The sequence below is a fragment of the Puntigrus tetrazona genome, chromosome 24 (genome assembly GCF_018831695.1).
Source record: "Puntigrus tetrazona isolate hp1 chromosome 24, ASM1883169v1, whole genome shotgun sequence".
NCBI classification, from domain to species: domain Eukaryota; kingdom Metazoa; phylum Chordata; class Actinopteri; order Cypriniformes; family Cyprinidae; genus Puntigrus; species Puntigrus tetrazona.
Window position 1 is genome coordinate 8,571,201 of NC_056722.1, and position 17,019 is coordinate 8,588,219.

Below are 17,019 nucleotides of genomic sequence, written 5' to 3' on the forward strand. Positions count from 1 at the left end.
TTATAAAGTATGTTTTATTTATATTAGCATGTTTACCTTTTTAAAATATGATGCGCTACAACAACAAGCATTGCTATTTATTCATACGCCATTTGGTTCAAGGTTCAGGGAATTAAAATTCCTATGAAAAAATTACCCATGCAATATTTTTTTCTGTGGTTTAAGAATCTGTGATTGCATATTTATACTTGCAGGATAAGGTCGCTTATTTTCGACTAGATTTGTATTGATGCAGTGTCAATGGTTTTTCTCTGTTTGCTGCACCAATATGTCCTGTTTAATTGATCGCAAAAGTCCAAAGAATGAAACTGAATGATTAACTGATTGATTTTTTTTTTTAATAAAAGCTCTGGAGCTGCAACAAGCCTATTAGATATCAAAAGTAATTTTTTTTAGCACAATCATTTGACTTGGATATTAATGGGCTTAATATACTTACATTTACTGCATATATATGGGTCAATTATTTGAAATTCAAGAAGTCACCTAAAAGCTGTGTATTTAAAACAATCAAACCTGTTCCTTGCACAAAAAAAACTAAACAAAAAGAAAAAAAATGTGAATGTCACACGTTCAAACATGTTAAAATCTCATGCGAATTACGGGATTTCATGTTGTTAATGTGTGAAAGTAAAATATGTAAAATATGAACAGCAATGTGGAGACGTGTGTTTCACACATTTACACAAAGAAGAAATGGTAAAAACTACATTTCACATATTTTTACTTGAGATTCTAATGCGCATTTTATGCGACACATTGTTATTTTGAATCATTATGGTAACCAAACTACATTTGTACTTTTATTGCATGGAAAAATTGTTATCATTCTAACCCTATAAATGTAATGCATGGCCTCTCATGGCTAATGACTTTATATTACAGTTAATAGAATATCTTCATTAATTAGGAGTTCATAATTTAAAAATAAATAATTAAAAAAAAAAAAAAAAAAAAAAAATATATATATATATATATATATATATATATATATATATATATATATATATATATATATATATTTTTTTTAATGAATACAGTTTTTTCCCCAGAAAATATTATGAAGTCAGTATTGTTAAAAAAAATAAAAAGGCTTCAGGTTACCATTACCAAGGGATACACACTGAAACCACTGGGCTGATTTCTCACGGGACAGCTGGCGAGATGGGAATCCAGTCTCTGTGGAGGCTTAGCATTTAATGCCTAGCAATGTGTGAAGTGTAAATGAATAGGAGCAACTACATGTAGCCTATGCGGTCTAACTAGACATAGGGTCAGAGGAGAACTGGAGTTTTTTTTTTTCTCCATTCTGTCACGGAAGGAATTTTGGTTCCTTTCAGCTCTGGCTTGCTTAGTTGGGGGACACGTAATTTCTACCGATTATCGTTGATTATCGTACCGATTATCTATGACAAGCTAATCTAATCACATAATCTAATGACATAATTTAGTATACAAACATGATGTGAAATAAAAATGATAATGAAAAAAAATGAAAAGAAACAAGAGTGTAAAAAAAAAAAAAAAACTAACAGCGCCAGACGTGAATGAAGCATTAGGGCGAGTGATTTATATGTTAAGTCAAGGCAAAGACACAATTAGACATCCTGTGGCACGATTCGTGCAAACCGAGTGTTTAACCAATCAGGAGCTTGCTCTAGTAAGTGACATGTTGCACAATTCATCTTTATACTTTCATAGAAGCAGGAATAAAAAGGATCTTGCTTGGAAGAAAGAGAGAGGTCGGACAATCTGGAGATCGTCTGAAGGATCTGACGGACATTTTAGACATTATGTGCACATACTCTGGTTATATATCTAATACTGAAATATGAAAAGCACAACTCTGTCTTTTTTGTTAAATATCAGTTTTAATGAACAATAGACATTCTAAAAGCGTATTAGGAAATAAAGACAAAAGCAGCCAGAAGAACCTCCCAAGACACGAATTTGCTGAGAATTTCACGAGCGAATGAAGCGAGTACACTCGAAATGTTCAAGCGACTACATCCGACTACGATTTATTCGCGCAAGCCGTGTCTGGTGTGAACGCACTGTTATTCAGTCAGTCATCAGTTTGGTCAGACTGATTCAGTTGATTCCTTCAGAAACAAAGCAGAATGGCTCACTGAATCATCGATTCGCTGTTCGGTTCAAAACATGGATTCATAATGAAACACCTGATCTGAGGCTAAAATGTAAGCATTTAGACCTTTACCACATATATATTAATTTTGAGTTAAAAAACTTCCATGTAACCCATTTTTTTCTTTGTACCAGCCAGCGATAATCCTGAAAGAGTAAACAGTGTTTATAGTAACACATTCACATGCATCTGACAGACAGAACAGAGCTTATATTTCAGCGTTGTCGATGAGGTTTGGTTATTTTAGCAAATGGCTTGCTCTTTTAATTCTGTTCAGCAGACAGAACAGTGCTTATTCAGTGACCCTTTTCAAAAACTGATCAAATTGAATTTCAAACCGGTTTGGGTTAGAAACGCGTCTCAAATGTTTACAAGTAAATTGAGAACCAAATTATTATGGGTTGAAATGCGAGATTGTAACGAGTATAATATTGCCAAAATTGTATTAGTAACGCATTATATTACTGTAATTGCGTTACTTTTGTAATGCGTTACTCCCAACACTGTACATTATTATCGCTCTATTCTCCTATTGGATACTGTTCAGTGCTTTGACATAATCTGCATTGTTAAAAGTGCTATATAAATAAGTGATTGATCGATTGATTGATTGATTGGTTGATTAAGGTCATGTAAAAGGCCACGTGTGTTCAGATAGGTTCCTCTGGATGTACTCTTCCACCTGCTTCAGCGAGATAAACTCCCCTCACACACACACACACACTCACTCAGACACTGTCTGTGATTTATCGGAGCCCGTCTGCTAGCTGAGTGTCTATGCCACAGTAATGAACTTGATTATGCTTTTAATGAAGTGTGAGCATCTCATTGGGAGGTGATTATGAGCATGCGCCCTGATCACAGGAGACCGTCAGGTGTGAGAGATGATGAGTGTTTGTGGGTGTGAATGTGTGTTTAAGACTGCCATCAATCCGGATGATTACAGGGGAAGAGGAAGGCAGATCAGCAGTTCAAGCTCAGGCTCAGCAACAGACCTACAGAACCAAGGCTTTTCCATGTGCCACCGAAAGCACATTTACATTTTATCTAATAATAATGAGAATAATAATAATAATAAAACTCTCTGTTCATCATAGAATCAAGAATAAATGCATCATGGTTTCCCCAAAGCAACATTTGTTTTTAAACTGATCAGGAATATCCCAAATCCGCCTTATAGTAATAGTAGTAGTTTACAGTAAATTAAATTGTAATTTATTGGAGCTAATTTAACAATTATTTGAAATGCATTATATTAATAATATGGATTTGAGAAATGTTGGGTTTTTGGGGTATTTCATACCCATGTTTTAAAAAAGTCTTAGCAGCACGTGTGTGTTTGTGCTGATAGAATGGAGAAGATTTTTTTTATAGGTCATATTTTGCATAGGGATGAGACGGTTCCTGATAATGATAACCTTTTGGGTGTAAAGTGCTCCTATTATATTTCAAAACGTTATCGCAGAAAGACAAGCGAAGAGGAAATTGCACTTAAAGTCGGTTTAAATGCAGACATCTGCAGGTAGTTTCGCTGTAGACTGTAAACACTACGGCTCTCAAAACATTGCTTTGTTCGTTTTTAGCGCCCTGCCAATCACTCCTCAGATAACGCACAGATGTAATTACCAAATTTATAAGAATCGATTAAGGAATAATTGACGGCGGACTAGCGCACCTGAGGTCGTAATGTGGCCATGATGCGAAAATACAGGTTCGCTAGTCTAAATCCAAATGGATGCTTCTATCCTACAAGACCTCAGAAGCAAAAAAGGTTTAGAAAAGACTGAGCTAGACGTTACACTTATTGATGCTTTCAATAAATCTGTTATTGTTAGCTATCAGGCTGAGCTAACGTTGATGAACCTAATCGGCAGCTAATGACAATGACCTTATGTGATAGATTTAAATAATACTCTTTATATTCTTTATTAACAACATTTAAAAAGTAAACAGCTACTGTGATGTGGAGATCCTCTATCGGGCACTGATAATGTTAATCAATTACGCTCATAATGTCTGTTTCACACTTTGCAATCTGTATTCTCTCTAGCTCTCTTACCATCCTGCCATCTCTAATTTTTTGTGGCAGTCTTAATTAATGATTTTTGCTTCATGGCTGCTGGAGGGTTGTTTATATCTGGTGTGATTAAGTCAGAGGGTTAAAAACAGAGAGAGAGAGAGAGAGAGAGGGAGGGAGTGAGAGAGAAAGAAAGAAAGAGAGAGAGGGACAAAATAATCACCAAATGGCAGGCTGGTGGACAAGGTCACCTTCACGTGTATGAAAACAGTCTTAATTCACTCTGCTGGGGAAATTACCATGCTAGATTAGTCAAAGTCCGCGCATACTTTCTGCATCCATATATCAAAAGTGCGGCATAATTCACTGGAGCAGAAAGCGAGACACCTACATGTTGTCGTTTCTCAAAGAGAAAACCCAAAGGCCTTGAGAAACAAATCACAGCATCATGCATCCTCTTCTGCTAAGGTATTATTGTTGTACATATGATTGTTTCTGGTGCACAGTAATGCAATAAAACAGAAAGGCAAATAGACTAACGCAATGATTATGGTTTTTATTGTCTCATTTTCCATGCTAAATACCTGCCAGTGATGTTGAGCATATTAAGTAAATTGAACCTGACCATCTCATTTTCCTCGTCTTCGCCTCTGATTCCTACCTTTAATTCCCCTTTATTATTTCAATGCAAAACATAATTTATCTCCATCATTCCACCACGATCGGCTCTTCTCTCTTTCTTTTTCTGACCCCGCCTTTTAACACTCCTAATCTTGACTCCACCCTCTGACAACCCATCATTGGCTGACCCTCATTCTGCCAAACAATAGTTCGCCGGAGCCCTACTATACTACTCCTTAAAGGCTCCCCCTTTATCTTGACCCTGCCTTTTTACATCCCCCCTCAAACACTTCATTCTTGTAAGCCTTTCCTTTTAAATATCAGCTGCATCTAGAAGTCAAACTGTCTCACCTCACTCATGATTAGGCAGTGATTGATATTTAGCAGCATGCTGGGGTAATTTCGTCAGTCAAATACTCTTCGGACCAAGGTTAACTATACTAGCGGCACGGTCAGGCCCTGCAGTGGCACCAGCGTCGCCCTCTGCTCAGACTCTGGCTTTTTTCTGTCTTAGCAGGGTCTGTGCGTTGACTTGGCAACGCTGCAGATATTTGTGACTGCGCTGATAGATTAAGTGGCCAATCAACCTAACCATGCGCTGCAATCATTCTACCTTATAACGTGGGCAGACTCCAGATGCCAATTCAGTTTGCCCTGCATTTATACTTCTGAAACCAGAGGAATCGGGATGAAAACGTTAAGCATGCAGTTAAAGCATTCGGGTGAGAAGGTACGCAGAGTTTTGCAAATTTCCTACGCGTCCTTTTAGCTGGGAACGAAGTCGGGAGAGCACTTGGGGGACTATGATCCCATGATTGATGGATATTTTTGGGGTGACTTAATAAGTCTTGCTTCATACCTGGATCTCATATTACAGCTTCAATGTTATATTGACTTTCACAGTGCATGCAGGTAAATCCCTGCAGGGAGTGTGTGCATGTGTGCGAGTGTGTCATTATTTAGAGATGTGAAGAGGCATAGGGATGTGGGCAACAAGGCATGTAGCCTGGATGACGGTTCAATTTTTCATTTAAGAGGTGGTGGAGAAGGGTAGCCTGCAAGTTATTGTTCATATTTGCCTGGGGCATCACACTGCTATGGCCGGCTCTTCCTACGGAATATTCCATCTGTGCCAGAAATGCCTTCCACCCACCGGAGTCTCCCTGTCCTTCTATTCCACTCCAAAGGTGACCCTTATGATGATCACTTTCTTTTTTTTTATAGCTTGTTTGTTTCAATACAGCCTCAGAATCTCAAATTTGATTCTAAATTTTCACCAAATTCTCAAATGTTATGTGTCTGCATCAGGGTCAGATGTTTACCGGAGGCTTGAAAATGCAAATTCATTCTTTGAAGAAAAAAAAAAAGGTCTCCCTGGTAACCACTTTAAACAAAACAGCACTGTTCTTACAAACGCTGATTTTTTATGAAATAAAATGAAATTGATCAATCGCTGCAGATTAGCGTCACGCAAAGGAGTGTTTTGGAGAAATGAATTGCTGAGACAATCCTTTGGGAGTCATTGAGCAAATAAGGTCAAAAAATACATGCATATTATAAAACAATAAGAACATTTTGTGACATTGCATGCATGCCAGCCTGTTGTTGGGGAATCCTCAAATCAAAATATGAATCGTCAATAACTCATAATAGTTCTGATGTATCTGTGTATATATTTTATAAATTATATTATAGGGATATTCATTCATTCAGTCATTGCAATACTAATTATATTCTAATGACTGTAATGCAGTAATTGAAATAATAATTATTTTTTTCTCTTCATTTTGATTTTGAGGTGATATGCTATTGTTAGATTTACTGTTTAATTCTAATAATAGCATTTACAATTATGAATATGTGTGTATATATATATATATATATATATATATATATATATATATATATATATATATATATATATATATATATATACACATATATATATATATATATATATATATATATATATACACACACACACACACACACACACACACACACACATTCATAATTGTAAATGCTATTATTAGAATATACAATAAAAAAATAATATTTGTTTAAAATTTCTTAAAAGAAATAAAAAATATCCTGCAAATTAAGTGTTAAAAATGTTAAAAATGTGGACAAAATTTTCAGAAGACTGGGTTTGAGGCAGAAATGATATCTCACTGTAGAAAAGCTGCTGGTACTAGTTGCTGCAGTGAATGTTGTTAAAGGAAGTTGCTTCAGAAAGAAAAAGAAAAACCTCAGGTCTTGAGAGCAGTGTGACAGCGGCAGAGCTGGCAGCGGTTGCTATCAGCAGGGCCCTGCGGCACAGGAAGACACCCTACAGGCAGTGGTTTGAGCGCCATCCAACCCTCAGATCTCCAGACTACTGAGAAATCGTCATACAAGCTCAAACACACATGCACAAACGCTCGTTCCAACGGCCAGATGATGCTGGATGATTTTGTGATGGAAACGGAGGAACATTGCTAATTACATGTGCATGTTTCTGTCATCGTTTCTAAGAGACTCAACAGCCAACGCCGTAGTCTGACTTTCAAGAATTTCCACAAGGAAGTGCATTTCTGGAACTAAACTAGTGAGGCAAATCCTCTTATAAATCCTTTTAAAGAGCGTGGCGAGCAGGAGAAAGAAGAAGTTTCTCTCCGGCAAACATGTGCAGGTTGTTTGGCTGCTGTAGTAGGAGAGGAAAGACAGCATTCTCCCTGTCGGCTCTGTGCAGGAAGGGGCTGAATACTAATACAGTACAAGAAACACACACACAGGAGAGCTGATGCTGACATACACGCAAATACACATACTTGAAGAGAGAAAAAAATTAAAAAAAATCACAAACACCACACAATAAACTGATTAGCCACGTGCATCCGTGAGCGATTCTTAAAAACTAAGGAAACTCCATTAATCATTGTAAAATCCTCGCGAGGTTATGACTGGCTTATTGCTTTTAGAAAATGGCAGCAGTAGTAATAAGACAAATGTTCATTAATTAATTAATTTATAGGAATAATAAACAATTCTTCCAGTAAGTAGTATAATTAGTCAAACTATAGACGGTATATGTATGGCAAGAAAAAAAAAACCTCGCGATTAAAACAATGTACTTAATTACAATATCACGTAATTCAATTAAAATTTACTATTGATTGACATCACTTGATGGTGATTACATTTCGACTCCATAGGAACACACAAGAGATCAAAAATACATTTTAGTTTTCTAAGAAAAAAAAAACATTATTTCCCTAGTCTGATTGCTATTTACATATTTGACTAAATAACAGAAGAATGGGTCTGAGGATTGTTTGTCGATTTGCTCTGTGCTTTTTTCAATCTCCTTTGGGCAACAGATTGAATTAATGTTTATAGACACTGCCATGTCATACATGAGGAAACTAGAGATTGTGCAAAATAACAATACTTTTGCAATTTAGCTCTATAAACACACGAAAAAAAAAAAAAAAAAAAAAAAAGAAAACTCATTTGCTGGCGCATCGGCTTTCTCTCTGGAGTCAGAGGTTTCCGAATGATAATTTGCCTCATTTACATCCTTTTTCCGTCTGAATAGATCTGTGAATAGATTCTGTTTACCTCTGGCCCTTTTGCTTTCCTAAGTACACACGCATGTGTGTGTTTACACTAGATATGCCGTCCTGTCCTGCCCAAAGTAAATGTTAAAGCCCGTGTGCTAACATAAAACGCTTGCACCTTTTGGTCTGCGATATAGCCTAACCTCTCCCCCATAATCCATCTGTCCTGCCCCATGCCTCCCCAAACATTATCTCCTCCCTCTTAATTAAGTCTTGGCTGGCTGTTCTGTATCCCAGCATTCCTGCTGCTTTGGTTATTAAGGTCCGCCGTATGGAACGAGTGGCCTGCCAGCGGCTGGACTGGCACACTCACCTGGGGCAAATGAGGGCATTTGATCCTACTGGGCCGGTGTCCCACTCTCGCCTCAGGTGCCAGCCTGAAGTTGAAGAGTGCCTGCAGGGCACACAGAGCCGCCTGCCTCTTCGCCTGCTTCTTACTGCGACCTGAGCCCTCGAATATCCTGCCATCCACTCGAACGGCCATGACGAAGCTGCGGTGCGCCCGTTTGCCCTGGACACGCTCCGACAGGCAGGCGTATCTTAGGCCGGGCCGCAGGTCGTTGAGCAGGACAACGGGGCTGGGCTGGGTGGTGGGAACTGGAGGTGGGGGAAGGCAGGGATCTCCTTGCCTGGCCTGCACCACCATCAAGTCCAACGTGTGGCGCAAACGAAGGGCGCTAGATAGCAACTCGCTCTCGGCAGAGCGGCAGCCATCAGGCTCGAAGCCTTTGAACAGCGTGTCCGGGAAGTCGGCCTGATCCGAGGTGAAGTCGGCCGCGGGGTTGCTCAGGCCGCCCATGGCCAAATGAGCTTGCGAGGCATTGGGAAACTGAATAAAAGACTTCAGGGCCATCTCTGCTGCCTTCATTTTAGCCTTTTTCTTTGTTGGGCCAGTGCCCTCAAACGTGAGTCCGTTGACTTCCACGGCGATGGAAAAGAGAGGGGCGTGCACCGGTCCTGTTTGAGAGACCATCCGGTACTGTAGACCCGGTCTCAGCTCGTTCAACTGGACCAGAGCGTTCTTTGGTGCATCAGACCATGCCAGTTTCTTGCAGTACAGACGCAATTTGCGTAAGTGTCCGTTATTGTCCTCCTCTAAAGGTCGCTTTCGCTTGAGGCCAGGCGTCCCATCCCTTGGCGCATCGGACAGGAAGAGCGTTTGGCAGTCTGATGGAACAATAGCGCAATCTTCCAAATTTCCTGTATTGCGGTTCTCCTTGACTTCAGCACTGCTGGTGCCTAGGTTGGAAGCAGAAATTACATGTTAATACGATCAAGGTCTGCTCATAAACCCACATGACCTGATAAAAAGTCATATACAAGTTGATATTAAAAGCTGCCATAATCATCCCAAAAGCAACAGTTCCATATGAAAAAAGCCTCTTCTACTTAACTGTTGCAAAAACCCGAAGACAAATCCTCCAAAATGGGGCATTATCTGGCAAATCGCTCCGTAATCTCCCGCAAAATTGGCTTGGAGTCTATACTTAAAGTGGGTACAAATCATCTCCCCCATATACAATGCAAAGGAGACGCTCTTTTGTAATGCAGGAGAGCAGACGGTTATGAGATTTCAGTGTGTGAAAGCCTGATCACACATTAAAGCCTCTATTTCACACCCCAACTGTGTTGTGATGGAACCAAATGAAATTCATCTGTGAAAATACAAAACTTCAACACATGGTTGCAGGCCTAAATTGTGAGAAAGGACCGAAATGTTGTTTTTGTATTGCTGCCTGGCTCCAACTCTAGCATACTTTATATTGTATATGTTCGATGTTTTAATTTAATGAAAAGGTTTGCGTTATTGATTATGCATACTGACTCAATGTGTCCTCGTCTTCTGTGCAATTGGCTGCTGGGCTCATGTACTTGTAGGGGGCAATCAGTGCAGACAACATGTTCATTTTCTCTGAAAGGTAAAAAGGAAAAGAAATTTGATGTAAATACATTGCATGCATACAATACGATGTGTACATACATGCTTATTTCTTATTTCTAGTTCTAATTCTTCAGCCTGAAATATATTCTGTGCTAATCAAATGAAAACACAGTAGTATGTACAATGGGGTTGAAATGCCTCAGTGTTTGCATACTTATATAGATTATGAGTTATGAAAGTTTCTGGTTGAGTTGCCGATAAACCAAATTGTGTTCACAGCCTCGTTTCCCTCTATATCCATGCAAATGTGTGTGTGTGGTTAACACTGCAGGTTCCTATTAGGATCTCTGCCGGGCTCAACCTAGACTGTGGGGAAATGACAAACCTGCTTGGACTCATAATTACATCCCACCATCCTCAGCCTCCCCTAATGATCAATAATTTTAAATGGGCAGAGAAAAAAGAAGCAGAGGTTTTGTGTGTTTATAGAAGAGGGACACAAAGAAGTGAAATGGATACGCACGTGCAGAGGCCACATGAAATGTCCTATTCGGAATCATTACATGGCCAGGACATTTCTGACTACTTCATACAGGATAATAAGAAATGCAAATTCGGATTAAACTGTTTAGCATTTCAACCCAGTACGAGGAAGGGTTAGTTCACACAAGAATGAAAATTAGCCTGTTTAACTCGCCTTCAAAACATCCTAGGTATATGTGACTTTCTTCTTTTTGAAGGTTTCAATCAGACTTTTTTTAGAAAATGATGGGAGTGAGCTCTTTTTAACCCCAGTAGGTGCACAGAGAAATGTTGGGGTCCCCACACCTATCTAAGTACCAGAAAAATGGAGGTGAGTCAGTCTGACTGAGGGTAGATCCTGCCATATTTAGGCTTTTGGATTTCTAGAAAAACAGAAGTGACTTAACGAGAGTGTATATTAGGCATCTGGGGGGTCCACACCTATCTATTACCAGAATATTATACAAATTTGGGAATTTGGTATTTTGACAAGGTAGTGCACACAAATTCTTTTAAATAATTTATCAACCAGAAGGCAAATATAGGCATTAGATTATCACTTGAATTGGTAATGAGCTCTTTCGACTCTTTTCAATAATCTGCGGAGGACCCTCGGGGCCCCAACCATACTTAGACTGCAGGACTCAGTATGTCACGTTTTCCAGAAAACCTCAAAATCTACTTTGTTATCGTTTTGTGGCTGGGGGTTTCACTCACTCACTTAAGATGATCTGTTTTCAAGGGTCTGGAATGGTTTGCTGTCTCCTCCACATCATAGCAGAGAAACAAAAAATTCCCCCACTTACTGCAAGTAGAATGAAGTGAAGCCACTTAAAAGATAAAGAGTGCAACAACGCGCAATACATTAAGCCAAAAAGGTCAATACGGTAACGTCCACCAAGCGTCGTCACGTGAGAGTCCAAGGCACGTGTCGGACACTACTGCCCCCAGTGACTGGCAATAACACAATCTAAAAAGTCTCACCTATCAGCCAGCCATATGAAATCCCTCTTGCTTGACTGAAACGTGACCAAGCCCTGGCAGCAGGGAATTTTGACAACTCGTAATGTGTTGAGTGTGATAAGGAGCAGGAATCCAATTATTTTGCTTTCCCAAGCAGTGGTCAAGAGATTCTCTCTCCCTCCCATCAGAAGTGTGGAGGATTTATAGGTCACATATAGCACAACCAAAGTGCTGAATGTCAGCACATAGCAGGGAAGATACGGTAACTGCATTGTACGCTTCCTGTGTGTCACTTCCTGAATGATGGCCGAGGAGAACAGGGCATGAATAAGTGATGGGAGGTGCTATCACTGTCATCAACCAATCACAAAAGTGCTGAGACAGACTCTCATACTCAGAGTGATGATGTGGAGGTCTCTCGAAGTTCAGCGGTATCTAACAAGCACAGAGCTTTGCCATCACTACAGAGCCATTGAAGGTTACGCGGCTGACGTGACACCAAGAATCAAAGGAGGCCTACAGGAAATTAAATGTGAAGTCTGTTCATCTCACAAATGAGAACGAGAGTACAGAGTACTCGGTAAAGTACTGCATTCGGACAAAACACACCGCCACTTTAAAAGGTATGGGTCAATTGCATGCTGTCAGTTTAAATTCTAATTTCAGTTTACAAATGAAATATACAGTCTACATACACTTTTTCCGAAGGGTTCTGATAGTCAAAAAAAAAATGAAAGAGATCAACAATAGAAACAAAAGACAGGCAACACACATCACCTCAGACACAATCACTGGAATCACGCTCAGTCAGTTGTCACCGCTGGATGTTTTGTCATGTCACCCTCAAGCACTTTGCCTCGTCTGTCTGTGAAGCCAAACAATATGAGCAACTAGCTGGAGCTCTTAAAACCAATCCATTACCGCTGCCATGTCGAGGAAGGACGGATCATTATTCTCTCTGAACTACGGCTGTCATGAGACCAAGATTTCAGGAGTCGAAAATATATCCATTCTTTCTACCAATTTCAAGACCGAAGTATGTTATTCAACCCGCTCATACCAAGTTAAATATTAATATGTACAGTACCGGTCAAAATTTGGGATTTTCTTTTCTTTTTTCCGATGTTTATTGAACTAAGTCTCACAAAATCTCCATTTATTTGATGAAAAATGTAGAACAAACTGTAACACTTTCGTATTTGTTCTTCAGAAATATTTATAATTATGAATATCATTATCAATATTAAAAACATTTTTGATGTTTACTTTTTTTTTTCAAATGAAGTGCTTAATTTATTATTAATACTTTTTTCATGTGACACTGAAGATTAAACAAATGGCTGTGATGGTTTGACTAACTTCCGTAACTTAACATATTAACATATAATTAACATACTATACTATACTATACTATATAACAAACAAACACTTTCTAGCATTTCTCGGCTGATATAATAATACATGTGGTAATTTCTTAGCATTGTCTTGATACTTTTTTGACAATGCTCCTCTGAACCAAAGAAAACAGCAAATGTCAGGTCAGAAGCAGGGTCCCGGCAGACTGCCATGTTGTCAGAAGACAGAAGAAGAGAGAAACGGTGTAAATTCAGAAGACGAGAGGGGCTTCGGCGCACCCTCCTCGGCTATCAGGAGCGAGCAGAGGTAATGAGCCAATCACATCTTCCCATGGCCCTCATAACCGTCAGGTCAGATGAGACACTAGAGACTCTATTCAAAAAGGCAGTGGGGAAATCATTGACTCGCTCTCCCTCTCTTTATCTCTCTCCTCTTCCTTTCTTTCAATCACTCTTTCTGTCTAGGAGACCACCGATTAAACACTGGTGAAGTGGCAAATGAGGGAGGCCGTATTGTCTCGCCATCACGCTAGGAATCGGATTTCTGTCAAATCGCTCAGCTGGAGCTTGGCAGAGACACCTTTTGTGTGTGCTAACCATCTATGTGTGTGTGTGTGTGTGTGTGTGTTTTAGACTTGGCAAAAGTTTTAAGACAAATTTGTACAAAAAAGTTAGCTATATTTAACAACCAGTGACATCCGCATTAGGAAAAAATACAGCATAAAAAAAAGTTTTAAAGCAACGGTTCTCAACCTTTTTGACTCGAAAGCCCCCTTTTCTGTTCAAAATTCAAGGTAAGAATTGCTGATATTACTGATGATATTACTGGGAATATTACTAATATATATATATATATATATATATATATATTAAATTAAGTACATCTTCATTTCATGTATGTGTTTAAATCTAATGTTCATTTAATATAGTAGTAATGGTTTTTAGTAACAGTGGTCCCTTAAAAGTTTGCTGAGGACCTAAGTCATTCACGACTCATTCACGGCTGTTTTTCCCAGAAAATGGATGCAGAGCTTCTTCACAGCATACCAGCACAGGCCAACACAAAAGCACGAGCTTTGTGGGTTTCAGGATCAGGCCGAGTGAGCAGACGGAGTGATATTTAGCACCTGATTAGTGCCAACAGAAGACATAGTGCACTGGCCATCTGCTTTACATGTGTTACTCTTTTCCATGCCAGGGACAGAGGTTTAGCATGCTAGCTGCTGCTAGCGCCACTGTCCGCGGGCACCAATCCTAATCGCCCGCCCACAACAGCTGTGGGCACAGACAAGCCATTCTACACAAGATTAAATTAACGTTATGAGATCAGCTTTTGTGCTTATTGACATTATGTGTCACAATAGAAAGGGAGGGAACCGGTGGGAGTGGGGATCAGTGATTGGTCAGCTTGGGCAAGAGATCAGAGGTCGTAAAAGTGGTTTTGGGGCAGATTTAGCATGCAACTGTTCAAATGTTTGGGGCCAGTAAAACATTTAAAAAAGACATTAATATCTTCAGTTAGCATAGATGGATTAAACTGATTAAAAGTGACAGTAAAAACCAAAATAAATAAATAAATAAATAAATAAATAAATAAATATATATATATATATATATATATATATATATATATATATATATATATATATATATATATATATATATATATCAACATGAACTGAGAATAAACAATACTTCTACAGCATTTATTTAAATTGGTTAATGTTAATTTCAGCATTTACTAATTGTTGTGTTTGTTAACATCAGTTAATGCATTGTAAACTAACAATGATCAAATTCATTTTCATCAACATTAAAAAAGATTTAATAATAGCGTAATAAATGCACTGTTCATGCATGTTAGTTAATTCACTAATTCAACTAATTCTATCAAATGGCACCTTATTGTAAAATGTTACCAAAATACAGCCTAAAAATGCTGGGTTTTATTAAAATGTATTGTAATAATATTACTGTATTTACTGCGTTTTGGATTAAATAAATGCAGGTTTGGTGAGTATTCATAACAGAAAAGGCCATTCACTACGAGTAATTAAAAAGAGCAGACCCCAGGAAGACTAATTTAATTGTAACTTGCCAGAAAGTAGACAAGTTTTTAATAAACTAAGGGTACGTGTAACAATGTACTAAAAACTGAAAGGTTCTTCCTTCACAGTTTTGAAAAGTTTCTTTACCGTCTAATTGTGGCACTGTATTATAACGACTGAAATCATTGTACTATACACACACACACACACACACACACACACATATGATTTATTTTTTTTTTGACATGCAGACTAGACAGAGATCGTTGTTAAACGTTAAGGTTGACATCTGATCTCTTCCATTATCCATGCATGTTTTGATGTACCTCTTAAAACACTCTTTTAAATTCTTCTCTCGTCTGTCAAAATGTTAGTTAGTTCATAATCTCACCTCAAACACTCACGTCCGTGACGGCATCACAGGCGCAGTATACCACTCTACCAAGAAAAGGCTTTTTGCTAGATTTATTGTAAAAGCCTTTTGGTGTAACAGAAACACTGCAAAAGACTAACCGTTTGAACGAGAATTAAAGTTTGATGAAGCCGTTAAAAAAAGCTCCTGTGAAGTGTGACTGAGCTATTCCAATGACGCATCCAGGTGACGTCAGTGTGGAGAAGGTTAAAGCGAACCCTGTTTTATGATACAGGTCTGGATGGCCAAAAGAGACACCCTGGATGATGACGGCATGGCCAGTCAGGGCAAGATGAGACTGATCGCGTCTCCACGCCGCGGGCAGCTTCATCAGAAGGTGTCTAGGATTCATTCAGAGAGTGCTAGGGAGAATGAAATTGGTATCCTTCTATAACTTCTATCGCTAGACATAGACACATTCGCGCACATGAAATGCCCCCAAGCCAACTCTGACTGAAAAGTTCAGCGGAAATCGAAGTTACCCAAGAGCTACAACTTCTATGAAGCTCAAGGAGGACAAGCCCAGAATGGTATAAATATAAAGTCAACAAAAAGTACAAAAAAATTCATATTAAACACTGATACAGTAAAAGCAATTATTATGTAGAATTCAGACTAAATTTAGGCAGTTGTTCCAAATTTCCTTCCTCTAGTATGTTTGTTAAGCTCAAAGTATTCATCAGTTGATAAACGTATGCTAGGTCATACTTACAGTGAGAACTCGTACATGCAGCTTTAAAATTAATCGCGCAAAAGGTTTTTGTCCACAAAGTGGCAACACTGGTCTGGGCCACTCTTTCACAGTCAAAAAAAATGACTCACTTCTGTTCACAACTCACTCCAAAGAGAGGCATCAGTTCTCATATATACAGCATACACAGCCACTGTAAAATGACTTGAGGGTGATTAAATTGTGGGATGATAAAATTTTTTGGGTGAGCTTTCTTGAAGACCACTGTAAACTACAGAATCATGAAAGGGTTAACATTTGATTTATTTTTACCTTAATTTCTCCAACTACCTCCCAAAGGATTTGCTCAATGATTCATTTTTTGCGTGGCGCTAATCTGCAAAGAAGAAGCAGCGTTTGTGAGCGCGGTGCTCCTTTGTGTTCAGCGCTACCATGGAAACCGCCATTTTTACCGCCACCTAGTGGCAAACGATAAATTAGTATTGTCATTCAAACCAATGTGAAAATCCAACAAGTGGGCGGGAAATACGCTACTTACCATTTTGACTTTAACACGAAGCGTCATTGGATGGGTTTTAAAAAAACCCACTCGTTTCAGTGATTCAGAGTCGACAAAACTTCGAAAATTTCGTTCACTTACACGCTGCATGAATGCTCGTTTTCAACATTTTTGATTGGTTAAAGATTGTAAAAAGTATAGAAAGTGGATTTCAGTCCACCTTGCAGACACGGTAACAACAAACGTAGTGCTGCAGTCGAAGTA

At 38.8% G+C, this 17,019-nt stretch overlaps 1 protein-coding gene across 1 annotated transcript in view; it reads right to left on the reverse strand.

Annotated features, from left to right (window-relative positions):
• Nucleotides 1-17,019, reverse strand: part of adarb2 (adenosine deaminase RNA specific B2 (inactive)) — a 139,023-nt gene that overhangs the window by 41,093 nt on the left and 80,911 nt on the right. Inside the window, exons 2-3 of the mRNA XM_043225790.1 lie at nt 10,209-10,295; nt 8,697-9,622 (exon numbers count right to left, since the gene is read on the reverse strand). Coding sequence (XP_043081725.1) covers nt 8,697-9,622; nt 10,209-10,295 — 1,013 coding nt within the window. The remainder of the gene's footprint in view (nt 1-8,696; nt 9,623-10,208; nt 10,296-17,019) is intronic.